At 37.8% G+C, this 13,609-nt stretch overlaps 2 protein-coding genes and 1 long non-coding RNA gene across 4 annotated transcripts; 2 read left to right on the plus strand and 1 right to left on the minus strand.

Annotated features, from left to right (window-relative positions):
• The first annotated feature begins 2,539 nt into the window (after positions 1-2,539).
• Positions 2,540-4,812, plus strand: LOC116066193 (insulin-like growth factor-binding protein 5). The gene is made up of 4 exons (XM_031322109.2): positions 2,540-3,053; positions 3,505-3,533; positions 3,628-3,747; positions 3,842-4,812. Exons 1-4 carry the CDS (start codon positions 2,735-2,737, stop codon positions 3,944-3,946), a joined length of 573 nt encoding a protein of 190 aa, XP_031177969.1. The 5' UTR covers positions 2,540-2,734; the 3' UTR covers positions 3,947-4,812.
• On the minus strand, positions 2,746-5,626 carry LOC118495236. Its single transcript, XR_004897555.1, has 3 exons — positions 5,511-5,626; positions 2,952-3,047; positions 2,746-2,832 (listed from the first exon to the last, which is right to left on the minus strand). It is a non-coding gene; the product is annotated as an uncharacterized LOC118495236 (long non-coding RNA).
• Positions 5,627-5,636: 10 nt separating this feature from the next.
• Positions 5,637-13,609, plus strand: LOC116066176 (phosphatidylinositol 5-phosphate 4-kinase type-2 gamma-like). 2 transcript variants are annotated; one of them, XM_031322078.2, is made up of 10 exons: positions 5,637-5,890; positions 5,994-6,091; positions 7,157-7,253; positions 8,533-8,682; positions 9,699-9,845; positions 10,139-10,177; positions 11,848-11,961; positions 12,045-12,294; positions 12,441-12,544; positions 12,768-13,609. In XM_031322078.2, exons 1-10 carry the CDS (start codon positions 5,741-5,743, stop codon positions 12,846-12,848), a joined length of 1,230 nt encoding a protein of 409 aa, XP_031177938.1. In that variant the 5' UTR covers positions 5,637-5,740; the 3' UTR covers positions 12,849-13,609. The 2 variants fall into 2 exon arrangements, with proteins under 2 accessions (XP_031177938.1, XP_031177955.1); XM_031322095.2 differs by having other exon boundaries at positions 5,650-5,894.

Here is a 13,609-nt window from a genome sequence, read left to right on the forward strand (position 1 = left end):
CTGTGGTTTTACAGTTGATGTTGTACATATGTGTAACCCGAAGAGTACAAATAGGCTACTGTGTGTCGATATACAGTAAAATCTGGGGCAAAAAAAACTTTTAAGACGTTAAGACCTTAACAAGAAAAAAAATAATCATTGTCCCCTCACCAGTTTTTATAAAAAAGTTGTTTTTATTTTATACAAAATAAATAATGAAAGTTGACATGTCTAGGAGAACCCTTTTTGTCTATATTAGTACCTGTGCATAACTACGAAACAAATTAAACAATAAAAAGGGCATTAAAGTTTGTATGTACACAACTCTGATTGATTATGGTTTACTGGCTTGCCATGGTATACTTTTTATCCAAATCAATCCTAACCTCCATAATGTCTGGCCCAAAATAACTCATGTTATTATTGATTTTGTAGCCAATGCACTTTGCCTTTGTAGGGCTGTAAGTAGCCTATTGTTTTACTTTTGGAATGGCAAGAATCACAGAGTAGTTAAAGTTGGGCTGTTTAGTCACAATAAGCGGGATATTATATTGAAGTTTGCTTGGAACATCTTTTTCCGGGGTTAATAATCTGTGAGAAGCATAAAGAAAAGAAAGACAGGGATTGTTTAGAACTTTACCAAAAATCATTCTGTCAGTGATGCAATGTGGCCCTTTCATTTTCATTAAATTGTTCTCTGATCACAGGGTTATCTATATTTATGTTAATGCGATATCTATCATTAGATAGGCTAGTCATTTTTTTGGAAATGGAATTAAGAAACTGTTAAATAAAATACGCAAAAATAAAAGAATTTTTTTCCCCCCATCAAAACATCAAGATACCTTATCCCAATAATGAAAAAAACCTATGAATTCATTATCATCCCCAGATGATTTTTCACTGTGTTAATGTGCCCATATTATGAAAAAATCACTTTTTCTGGGATTTGGGGTGTTATTTTGTGTCTCTGGTGCTTCCACACGCATACAAACTTGGAAAAATCAAACATCCATGCTGTTTTGAGTGAGATACGGGTTTCTGAATGTGTCCTGCCTTCAGTCTCCGGGTGAGCTGTTCAAAAGCTTTTTACGTCACTAGCCGAAACGAGGTGGCTAACCGTAGCATGCTAGCTCGTTCTGAATGGCAAAACACTGCTACAGCACACACTAGTTCACCATAATCTACAAAAGAACTACTTACATGTCCCTATTCTGCAGATATTCCACACAAATTTGGAAGTGTGCCCTCCTGTAGAAGAAGTCTCCCGGCTAATCCTGCCTTGTACTACTGAAGTTGTAGAAACAAACAGCTAGCTAGATGATGTGATCTTACCTAGCTACTGCGCATGTGCAACTGCCAACAAAGATGTTAAAGATGTCACTCGGTAGCTAAAACAGAGACCTGAACACAAGGTGAAAAGAGGAGCTGCAGCAATGTGCAGTACAACAAAAATATGGTGTTTTTTGAAAATTAAACCATGTAAACTTATTCTGGTACAACCTCAAAATACAATTATGAACCTGAAAATGAGCATAATATGAGCACTTTAATATGTTTTCAGATTAAGTAGTCTAACCTCTACTTAATATTTAAGTTAAGTAAATGTATTTTTGTATTGGCCTACATTTATAACTATATTGTATTTGTATCTGAGATGAAGTGGTCACAAGCTGTGTATTAAGACAAGTATTGAGATTGTGTCTTCTAATTTAACCTGTTTGTGACTCACAGCCAGTGGAATTTATAGGGTGGGACATTATGCTCGTGGCTATTAATGTCTTAGTCATCCAACCTCGTGTGGCACTCCTTCAGAGTCGGCCATTCTCTTTAAATCTTTAGCCCTGCAGTTACAGACTCTGTAAACACGCTCTCAGAACAAAGTGTTTGTTTAGTGGTTGCTATTTAAAGAAAAGTCAAAACAATGTCAAAAACAAGGACGAAAAGTATGGAAGTAACTAAATACCTTTACTCTTTATTGTATTTTATAAGGCCAGTAAGATTATTCATACTTCTTTTTTTAACTCAAGTTACTTTTTACTTAATTTATGTGCATTTTAAATCATGCTCAGAATACTGTGTTGGCTTTACTTTTCCATTTTGTAATTGTGTATTTTTGTTCTTTTACTGTCATTTTTGTTTTCAACTACTGGTGGTGATAAATTCTGTATAGACAGATGGCAATATCCAAATTTATGTTTATTTTTTATGATTTAAAAAAGCAGTGATTTTTTTAAACTTAAATGGTGAAGCTGAGCAGTGATTGGTTGGTTACATGAAAGTGTCACCTGTGTAAATAAATGACCCCCTCAGTGGGGGAAAAGGCAGAGCAATGGAGTAGCATACAGAGTGATCACTAGGGATTTATGTCGGCGTAGAAACATATTACTATCCTGCAAGATGACAGACAACAAATGGTATGAGCATGCGTGAGTGTGTGTCAGAGACAAGGGGGAACGGGGTGTGCTCAGCTGTGTGGAAATGAGAGGGAAAACTAACATTCTCCATCACGTACCCTCCCATACCTTTCCCCACTGGTTTCGACTCTTTAAAAGCTGCTGCGGTGGTGTCTGACAGCCTCATTATCACTTTGCCTTGGCTTGAGGGAATTGCTATCCACCTTTCGACACACATGCAAACTGCAGTCAGTGGAACTAAACTAAGATAGTGCAAAAGAGGGATCAGAAGTCCTCAGCAAGTCTGTTGTAGGAGACTTGACTGTTACCGTTTATTAGTGGACAACTTTCATTGTGAGATGCTTCTGTATTTTAACATCCTGGCGCTGATCCTCCTGCAGCCGGCTCTGTCAAGCCCAATAATGCCGCTGACCACACCATCCAGAGGATGTCCCAACTGTAAATCAAAGTCCACACAGAGTCAGCCTGCTGTAGATTTAAATGCCACCGCTCCGGGCGTTGGAGAACCATGCGGGGTCTACATTCTGAGCTGCGCCCATGGTCTACGTTGTGCACCTTCAGAGGATGAGCCAAGGCCCCTCCGTGCCCTGCTGGAAGGCAGGGGAGTCTGCAGTAATGCCAGCAGCGTCGGCCCGACTGAAAATGTCCATACTGTAGGTAAGACGAAATTCAGGTTTCAGTAGGTGAGGTTCATGGTGTATGGATTTTTTAACACCAACACTCACCATTTGCTAATTTATTTGTCAGTTTTCGACAGGGCAACGCCCTTACATTTCACAGTCAATCAATCCTGCTATTATGTGACCATGAGCCTGAATAGTCAAGAGGAACTGTGAACAGAGAAACACACCTGTTTTTACACAATGAGTTTCTTTTTCCACGGCCCAACTGCTCAGGCCCGGACAAGCTCTTACATTAAAACAGGAGATGTAGTGAAACCAGTAGATTGCATGAAAAATGATTTTATGGCTCAGTTGTCGCAGTATAACCATTGGTTTTCTTATCAAGATAGGTTTTACTAATGCTTTTAGTATCATTAGTGCTATTAGTTAACTAAGAGTGAAGTACATTACACATGCTAAATGTCTGTCTGTATCTGATATCCTAGACCCAACTCCTACTGAGAATCCAGATGAGGTAAAAAGAAATCCTATCTTAATTATTTAGACAAACCATACATAAATTACATTCAATCAGGCACTCACATGTATCTGTTAAACTCTTCCTACAGGCTCCATGTCGTAAACTGCTAAACACACTTATTGAAGGTCTTGATGCCCATTTATTTAAGTCAAATCATGATATCTACATGCCTAACTGTGACAAGCGTGGTTTCTTCAGGAAGAAGCAGGTGAGTTTGCAAAAAAGATGAAATATAGGAAATCACATTAACAAGACTTTTCTATAAACCTGTGTGGCTGTATTTGTTTGTTCTGTTTGTGCAGTGTTGGTCGTCTCGAGGTAAGCGGCGTGGCAGGTGCTGGTGTGTGGATCCGAACGGCATGCCTGTCTCCTCAAACACTAAACAGAAGGGCGGCCTGAGTTGTTAAAATGCATGAAACCTGGACTGAAGCAGGAGAGGCTGAAGCTTCATTACCGACACGAGATAAAGATGAAGGAACACCAAAACATAGTCTAAAGGAGCTCAACACAGTCTCACATCCCATTCTCCACTAGCCAGAAACAACTCTCCACCAATGAAAAGCTGTTTCCAAATCTGGTGTAATCTTTGTCTCCTTGCGCCCTCTACTGAACATATAAGGGCTGTATTGATTAGACATTACTTTCGTATCTACTTATATGAGATGTATATTTACACTATATTACATTTATATTAACGGGCATATTATCCAGACTAGTTTCACACTGTAGCATACATTGTAGAAACTGCACCTACAGTTGGAGCTTCACAAATTCAAGTTGTTCACATTCATGTTTCAACATTTTAACTCCATTTAATATTTCAAGCCATCAACCAAGATCAGGAACAAAATGATTTGGATCAATGTATCATGTATTATTATATATTTCACTTTGAAACCACTGTAATTGTATTACTGTAATTGCTGTACATATAATTTAAATATGAGATTCTATTTATGTTAAAATTGCTCACTTTGAGTAAGTAATTTATCAGTGGTTGCCCATCAGCGCAGACACCAGAGGTATTATTTTAAAAAACAGAATTTCTAATGCCGAATTAGATGAGGGGCATTATTATTATGATTTCTTTTCTTTTTTTCATTCATGAAGAAAACGTGCCTCTTGAACAATAAGAGAAGGTGTGTGAAGGTTAAAACTGACACTGACAGGCAATATTGCAAACATGACTTTATGGATGCTTTGTGGATTTTGTGCATTTAAAATACCTTTTGTTACCTTTTTTTTTTTAAATAAAAATGATTTTGCTCAAAAAGTAAATCAATCTAATCCTTAAAATCAACATCAAGAATGAAGAAGAAAAAAATCAAAAATCCTTCAAATTAAGCAATATAAGCAAAATGCACTCTTTGGTTAATGTGCTCATAACTCAAGTTCACAGTAAGGCCATAACCTGCGATGTGTGGTAGATATTGCTTCACAACACTTTAACACAAAATCACCACTAACTACAGTTCCATAAATGTATAATTTATTGCAAGACGATTGTATTATTTGTGAGGGCTTATTGGAAAATTGTGGTGATGATGATGATGATTATTATTATTATTATTATTATTATTATTATTATTATTATTATTATAAGAGGCATATAACATGCTAACTCATTCTATTATCCCAAGATAAAAATCAGCAGTGGTGGAAGAAGTAAAAGTACCACAGTCTAGAAATACTCATTCACATATATAGGCTATTCACACACATTAAAATGGTAGGCTACTTTAGTAAAAGTACAAGTCATTTAGCAGAACAGCCCATTTCAGAATAAGGGAAATATTCAAGTAGCCTAAAGTAGGCCTACAAGTAGTCTACTTAAAAAGTGTAGGCCTGCTTATGTAGGGTACTTAGTAGGCTAAATGTACTTAAATTATACTTTCCACCACTGAAAATCAGTCAAACATCACATACATGATGGGGTTAAAGATTATTTCTGCAGTGTTTCATCATACTGACTGTAATGCTGATTTTGTCCCGGGGTTGTCGATGTTTGATCTCATTGTTGTTGCATTGCATCGACCGAAGTCTGTGGACCAGGAGGTGTTATTAGTTATAGTCGGCTTACAGCGCCAGCAGCAGGTTGCTGCTGCAGAAACTCCTATAAGGCGGGCTTCAGGCTACTTTACATAGACAGGACGCCACAGATGCAAACTCTACTCACAGACTGAGATACGTGTGAAAGTGCGATGTCTTCTCCAGGTGCCACCTTCAACCCTCTGAACACTCTGGCGCCCAAAAGCAAGACAAAGAAGAAACACTTTGTGCAGCAGAAAGTGGAGGTTTTCCGAGCCAGTAACCCCGTGTTGAGCGTGCTGATGTGGGGAGTCAATCACTCGGTAGGTACGTGGGCTGCTTATACGGACACTCACACTATTATGAGTTTACATGTATATATGTGTGTAAATATGTTCATTAACTGTTGACATTGACCATGCGCAGATTAATGATCTGAGCCAGGTGCCTGTACCTGTCATGCTGCTTCCAGACGACTTCAAAGCCAGTACCAAGATCAAAGTCAGCAACCACCTCTTCAACAAGTACTGTGCTCCACTCAACTCTGTCCGTCTGATTGTAGGAACCTTCATCCTGCTTCCTGTGTTTTTAGAGGCTCCTCTGATGTGTTTACCTGTCTGATGTACTTATCAGAAATTGCAGCCCCACCTTTAGAAAACAACAATGCTTTTCTACACAATACCTTTAACCCTGCCACGGCTACAGCCACAATAACTAGCCAAAACTATTCTCGCTTGTCTAGAGACGATGGTGTGCAGTATGCAATATTGTCAAGGTGATGTAAAAGAATGAAACTGTATACCAGGGTTGGAAATGCAATTGAGTGGTTCAGTGGTATGTGTAACACCATGACATCCATAAGTCTCATACTAACAAGACAGAAAATAGCTAAATTGATGAATTCATCAGAAAATGTGGTGGGGCTCACAGAGGATGAGCGTCAGTCATAAAAAGTAGCCTATTAGACAAAGCTTGTTTTAAAATAACCCTTTATGAAAGCTGTGCTATGCACTCTGTCTGCCTCAAGGTTCCGTTTCTATATGGATGGAGTCTAGAAAACCTGAGTGGCTTTCAATAATCTTTTAATCCATCCAGGAATCCAGGTTGTGTAAAGACTTATAAACAGAGGTGGGAAGAACAATAAAATGTGTTTTCTCAAGTAAAAAAAAAAAGTGCTTTTACCTTGGTGAGATTAACTCAAGTGTTTTTCATGTTGCTTGACATGGGAAATACTTAACTGAAACAGCAGGATGCGAAAGAGAATTCAGTCAAATAGTGTAAAAGTAACCAATGACGCAACTGTCAATTTGGACCATTGAAAGACAACAGACTTGACTAGATTTAATTCAGTTTGAAAGAGTATCAGTATAGAAACTGCTGTATTTAATCATGTTTTATTTGAACATGTTAATTTTATGCACTGATATAATGTGCTGTAAGAAAAATAACTAGGAAGTGACATTTTGTATTTAATGAAGCATTGGTAGAGGTCCCAGTCAACTACAGGTGCTGATTAGACACTGAGTAAGGAATGTTAAAGCACAATATATCAAGCTGCGTTGTTCTTATTGTATGTATTTGTTCCTCAGAGAGAATCTTCCAGGACAGTTCAAATTCAAAGACTACTGTCCGCAGGTGTTCAGAAACCTGCGAGAGCACTTCGGAATCGAGGACCAAGATTACCAGGTACACCTATAAACTCATCACAAATCAACATTTGATTGTGCCAACAAAAAAATGGACAAAAAACAAGATACCTCCCTTAACAAAATGGAAAAACAGAGACAACACAGTGTCCAAGGTTTTTCAGTTTTTTTTCTCTCCTAAGAAACAGACCCTTTTCTGCATGTATTGAGCTGCTCCCTTCTAAATTTGCATTTATATGTGTAATATTTGCATGTGCCAGGTGGCAGACAGAGTCGTCATCTGCTCTGCTCAGCACACATTCACTTGGCACACAATTACTATGTGAGGCATACTGTATGTGGTGATAAAAGTTGTATTTCTGCACATCTACAAGTGATGCAGCAAATTTCTTTGAAACCTAGTGTGCATCAGTGCAAAATGCTTTTTATGTTCTATCATGATAACACACATATGTCTTATATTTAAAAATGTCCTGTCTGTTTGCATCATGTTTTGCATTAGAAATTGTTTGAATGAAAACAGCTTTAAAACAGGACAGCAAGCCACTTTATACATCCGTTTGAACACCACCCATTCACCCACAAAAAAACAAGTTTCTCATATTTACAAAAAATGAATGCTGGATATGTCAGATGACACACTACATCTCAAACAGCCACGGGAATTGGAGCTGAATACAATAATAGGGGATGATTCTTGGGAGAATATATGTTCTAGATGCCACAAGGGGATTGGAAGCCAACTCTGGAAAGAATTTGACTGGAAGGTTAAAATGAGGTTTGCCCAAAAAATTAGCTTTCAATAAAACAAAAAAACAAAACAAAAATTAGGTTTTTCAGGACGCTGTTATACATGACTGCCCAGCTACAGCTAAGAGTGCCTGTTTTTATAATAAAGTGGGCACCAGTTATTGACTATCTTGGTTGGGAACCCTGTACCTTAAAACCAACATTTTATTTAATTTATTATTATTATTATTATTATTATTATTATTAATAATAATAAATGATGAAATAAAATCTATTTTCACTTTGTCTAATCACTCCCCCCACGCAGAATATTTATAGCTACAGATTTAGGAAATTGTATGTGTGCTCTACCTATATACAGTGTTGTTTCTATATGACAAATGAAGCCCAATCGGCCTGTTATTGTGTATTAAAGGTAATAACAATAATAATAATAATGATAATAAAAGTAAAACAATAATACTAAACAGGACAGCAGTGTAATGGATGTAAAAGGTTCCACTGAGCAGATGTATTTTACAATTAATGTTGCCACTATTTAGAGATGTCGTCTTTTTTCTCACCAACAGGTGTCTCTGGCCCGTAGTCCTCCATTAAAAGACGAGGAGGGACAACGCGGGAAGCTGATGCTGACATCATATGACCGTACTTTGGTAGTAAAAGAAATATCCAGTGAAGAAGTGGAGGAAGTGCACGACATCCTCTCTGAGTATCACCAGGTAGGACTAACACAGGGTGGAAAGCTTACTTGTGATAGGAGGTTAAAATGTCTTTTCGCAGTGAGCAAAACAATATCTTAGTTAATCGATTTTCTAGTTTGAGATGAACTATTCTACTCGTTTTGTGTTTTATGCGTCTTTTGTATACCAGGAGAAAATGTGCTCTTTCTTTGATAACCCTGGTTGCCATGGCAAAGGTTTTACAACATCAAAGCTAAATGATGTGTGTTTGAATTTCAAACGGAGAGTTTTTTGTTTTTTGTCTACAAGTAAATACATGACCTACAAAGATGTTTAATATGAGGCAAAGACACGCTGTCATGACTGTTTCTGTTCCTACAGACATTTATAAAGAGCAGACTGATGGGAAAGAAGCACGCTCTAAAGACATTAACTAAACAGAGAATTATGTTTGACATTTGACTAGATAAACACAATATTGGAGTTTTGCCTATGAGCATGCAAAATGTTTGAAGACAAACCCTAGCCCATAAGAGCCATTATTTGACAAAAAAAAAAGAAGTAAATCATAATTTAAGGTCTGCTTATTAGCTTTTTTCAGAGCCTTAAACTGCATCTCATGGTCGTCATCAAGGGATGAAACTTGCTCAGACTAAGCAAACAAATGTTATGTTTACATTAAGTGTTACTCACCAAAACACGTTGTTGGTATCCTTGAGATCTTACAAATATTTTAAATGCATTTTCTTCCACATGAAACACTCGCAAAGCAGATTAAATCCAGCTTTGTTATGTTAACTTGCTAGAAATCATCTTTGCCCTTCCTGACGCATTGTTGCATTTCTTGGCGCTTTATTGCCTGTTACAGATCTGTGGAATGGTGTATCGCATCACTCGCATGCTTGCACAAGAACAAACAAAACGTGGACACACTTCCTCCAAACATTCCTCCATTGTGCTACATTTTAATGCATGCACTGCCTCACACACCGCTGGGTTGATGCACCCTTTATCTTCTCATCCTTCGTTGTCTATTCACTGCTGTTCCCTTCTAGCACATCGTCACCTGCCACGGCAGTACGCTGCTCCCTCAGTTCCTGGCCATGTACAGAGTCAGTGTGGAGAGCGAGGACACCTACCTGTTAGTTATGAGGAACATGTTCAGCCACAGACTGCACGTACACAGGAAGTATGACCTCAAGGTAAACCCTGCAGGCGTGTAGCTACCGTAGATGAGGATTCAGAGACTGTAATCAGTATGGACATTTTTATTGTTAATGGGCTAGTCGAGTGTGTCGAAGCATTTGTAATGTTTTTAGTTTTGCTTAAGCTCATGTAGCCATTTTTGGATTCGTGGCTATTCATGTATCAAGTATGAAGTATGAAGACACTGACTCTCAGGGGCTTGTGATTGTAGCAGTTGTTTTGTGAATATGGTTATATTTTGGCTCAACAGTTACCTATTAGTGACCGTGGGAGTCTTTTCTTTCCTCAGGGGTCCCTGGTGTCTCGTGAGGCAAGTTTTAAAGAGAAGGTGAGATCAAATGAAGGTAAAACATTGTATGACAAGCGCTCGTTTAACTGTGCTTTCTGCAGTCATACAACTTTGTTGATTATTGCCAATTTACTGAAGTCAGATTTGTTTTTCGCTAACAAAGTTAGAGTGTCCTCTTGGAGAGTTTAAGAGATAGTCTGCTGATATGTATGCTGCAAAGAAAAAAAATAAGTAATTTACTACTCAACCTGTTTTTTTTTATGTAATGTGACACAGTCTCATTGAAACGATGATGAATTAGATCTTGCAAGGGTAGCTTAGCTACCTTTTATTATATGGTCAGCTATTTCATAAATTAATGAAAAGAATGTAAAAATAAAGAGTTTGACACAGCTAGTGTATATGGCTTGACTTGTTAAAGGAAAACATGTTGATGAAACCTAAAAATTAGGTTCAGTATTTCTTTCACCACTAAAATGATTTTCTGGTCAATATTTTTTAAGGGGTACTCCAGTAGGGCTGCACAATATGAGGAAAATATCTAATTGCGACTATTTTGACTGATATTGCGATATGATTCACGATATTGGAGGGAATGATTGTTTTTGTATCATTATTCTCATTTTCATTGAAAATTAACATTGAAAGAAATTAAAATGATTATAGTGTGATTTTTGCGAGGATCTGTACCAAACAAAGATGTTTTTCTTTAGTCTGTAGGATACGATTTGTAGGCCAGGACGTCTCTGCAGCACCACAGTACTTAATTCTGAATTGTTTGACACATGTTTTGCCATTAACAAATATTGCGCCCCCCTGCGATTTGGATATTGCATTAGTCCATATTGCGATTTTGACACAATTGCGATTAATTGTGCAGCCCTATATTACAGTGATGTAGTATTGCACTCCCATAAAAATGCTGAATCCTATATTTCCCATAACGTAGCACCCCCTCAGACATTGTCAACTCAACTACTGAAGAGTAAACTGACATCTTTTAAAATTGGGGGTATGTGTCTTAGCAACCCCCTGAACACATTCATTGCTAATTTTCTAACAATAATTAAAAATGTTGAGACCCTGGTATATGAAAGAATTATAGTAAGATGTTATAGGAACTGTAAGTAAATTAATAATGGTTAAATTAAGTCTATGACTCATGCTTTTTTGAAAACAACTTAACAAGTGTTGCCACCAGCCTGTCTGCATGTGTGTGGGCTTATATTCATGCTGGTTTACCTAGTTTGGCATCTCTTACAACAAACAGATACACTTATTGTTTGAAATGTGTGACTGAGGGCAGAGTGTGAATTCCCATTTCCTATATTTTATCAGATTGTTATTGTTTGTGACAAATGTGATTTTCATATTATATTTTCAGAAATGTTTTCGTAGAAAAAAAAAACAAAACACTTAGCAATAGACTTTAAATAACATCAGAAGCCCTCTGTTTGGCCTGACCTCGTTAAAAAGACTGAAAATGGTTGAATTGATGGAGTTTAAATAACCGCAGAGCTGTGAAAACCTTTGATCTTTCCAACTGTGTTGATTCTGAAAACAATATTTGGGATAACATTATTTGACTTTTATGTTACTGGAAATAGAATAGCTGATTGTGTTTTAATGAGAAAATTAGAAAAATGCTAATGAGTGTTGTGATCTCTAGTTAAAATTCACAGTAGATGACATTCACTCTTTATTTCCAGGTGAAGGAGCTGCCCACTTATAAAGATGTAGACTTCAGGAATAACATGCAAAAAGTTTATGTGAGCGACGAGGCGAAGGAGAAGATTGTGGAAAAGCTCAACAGAGATATCGAGGTAAGAAAACAATGATGAAGAAGCATGCAGCCGTTGTTTTCTCTGACATAATTTATGCATGTGTACATGTACCCTTACTGCAGTTTCTGGTGCGTATGAGGTTCATGGACTACAGCCTGTTGCTGGGTATCCATGATGTGGAGCGGGCTGAGAGGCAGGAGGAGGAGGAGGAGGAGGAAGAGGAGGAGATGGAGTCGTCCTATGAAGAGGAAAAGGAGGATGAAAACAGCATGGCACCTGAGGGTATCGGTGGCTACATGAACTCCTTCAAACCCATGGGTCCTGGCGAGTTTGACCCTTACGTGGATGTGTACGCTATTCAGAGCGCTGTAGGTGAGTCCTGACAACTGCGATAACTCTGGTGAATTTAAGTAGGTTGTATGAGCCCTGTGCTGTAATACACCTCATCTCATGCTGGGATGCAGCAGATAAAATCATATGTGCATATCACTCACCAAATCAAACTCACTCCCATGTAGATGCACCCCAGAGGGAGGTGTATTTTATGGGTCTGATTGACGTGCTGACACAGTATGACACCAAGAAGAAAGCTGCTCACGCTGCTAAGGCTGTCAAACACGGGGTAAGAGACCAGCGTTCTTAAAAGGGATTGGTTGGCATATGCGGTCTTTACATCTCTATCCTGTGAAATGTAAAGGAATGCTTATTATTTTCCATTCAGTTATCCCTAATCATCTGAGTCTGTGTGTGTGTGTGTGTGTGTGTGTGTGTGTGTGTGTGTGTGTGTGTGTGTGTGTGTGTGTGTGTGTGTGTGTGCGTGCGTGCGTGCGTGTGTGTTTTTGCAGGCAGGAGCTGAAATCTCAACAGTTCATCCAGAGCAGTACGCTAAACGTTTCCGGGAGTTCATCACTAAGATCTTTGCCTAGTTCAGTGATACAGTCCAGGATACCATCATCATTTCATACAAGAGGAGTCTCATATGCAATACTTACATACTCTCAAATCAACATCAAGAAGCACTGCAAATTTACTGTTAATTTCTAAATGATCTACGTGGTTTTTGAGCATTTACTCTTCATGTCATTCTGCACTGCAAGATGGACATTTATTTTGAATAAAGAACTGGAATTTGCAGAGAGAAGGAAAAGTCTTCTTGCCAACTGTTAATGGGTTTTCTTTTGTTTTCACTTAAAGTTTTGGCAATACTCCACCCCCGAACACAGTGGGATGTGGAGATGATGAGAAAGACATATTTTCACAACAAATTGCTGCTGCTCAGGAGAAAGATATATGTTTTGCTCTTAAATATTAATTTATGACTCCTTCTCTTCCCACCAGTGACAACACTTGACAGCACAAGAATAATTTGGACAAATCTACAGGGTCTCAATTAGGAACAATACACTGTTAATTTTCTTGTCAGCACAATTGTGTGATTTAAGCTGTTAAGACTGACATTATCTTATACGAAATGTTGCCAAATGCAGGTTTAAAATAATATAAAAGTATTATAAATTATGAAATTAGGAGTATGTGCTATTAAAACCTATTTTCACAAAGAGAAAACAAAGATGCCAGACATTCATAACAGTTTCACCATTTTGTTTTCCTTATGTGGAAAGAAACGCACATTTCCCATCATCTGTAAATACATGAGTTCAAATAAATCTGCAGATTTAAGTACAAA

The sequence above is a fragment of the Sander lucioperca genome, chromosome 6, assembly GCF_008315115.2.
Source record: "Sander lucioperca isolate FBNREF2018 chromosome 6, SLUC_FBN_1.2, whole genome shotgun sequence".
Taxonomy (NCBI): domain Eukaryota; kingdom Metazoa; phylum Chordata; class Actinopteri; order Perciformes; family Percidae; genus Sander; species Sander lucioperca.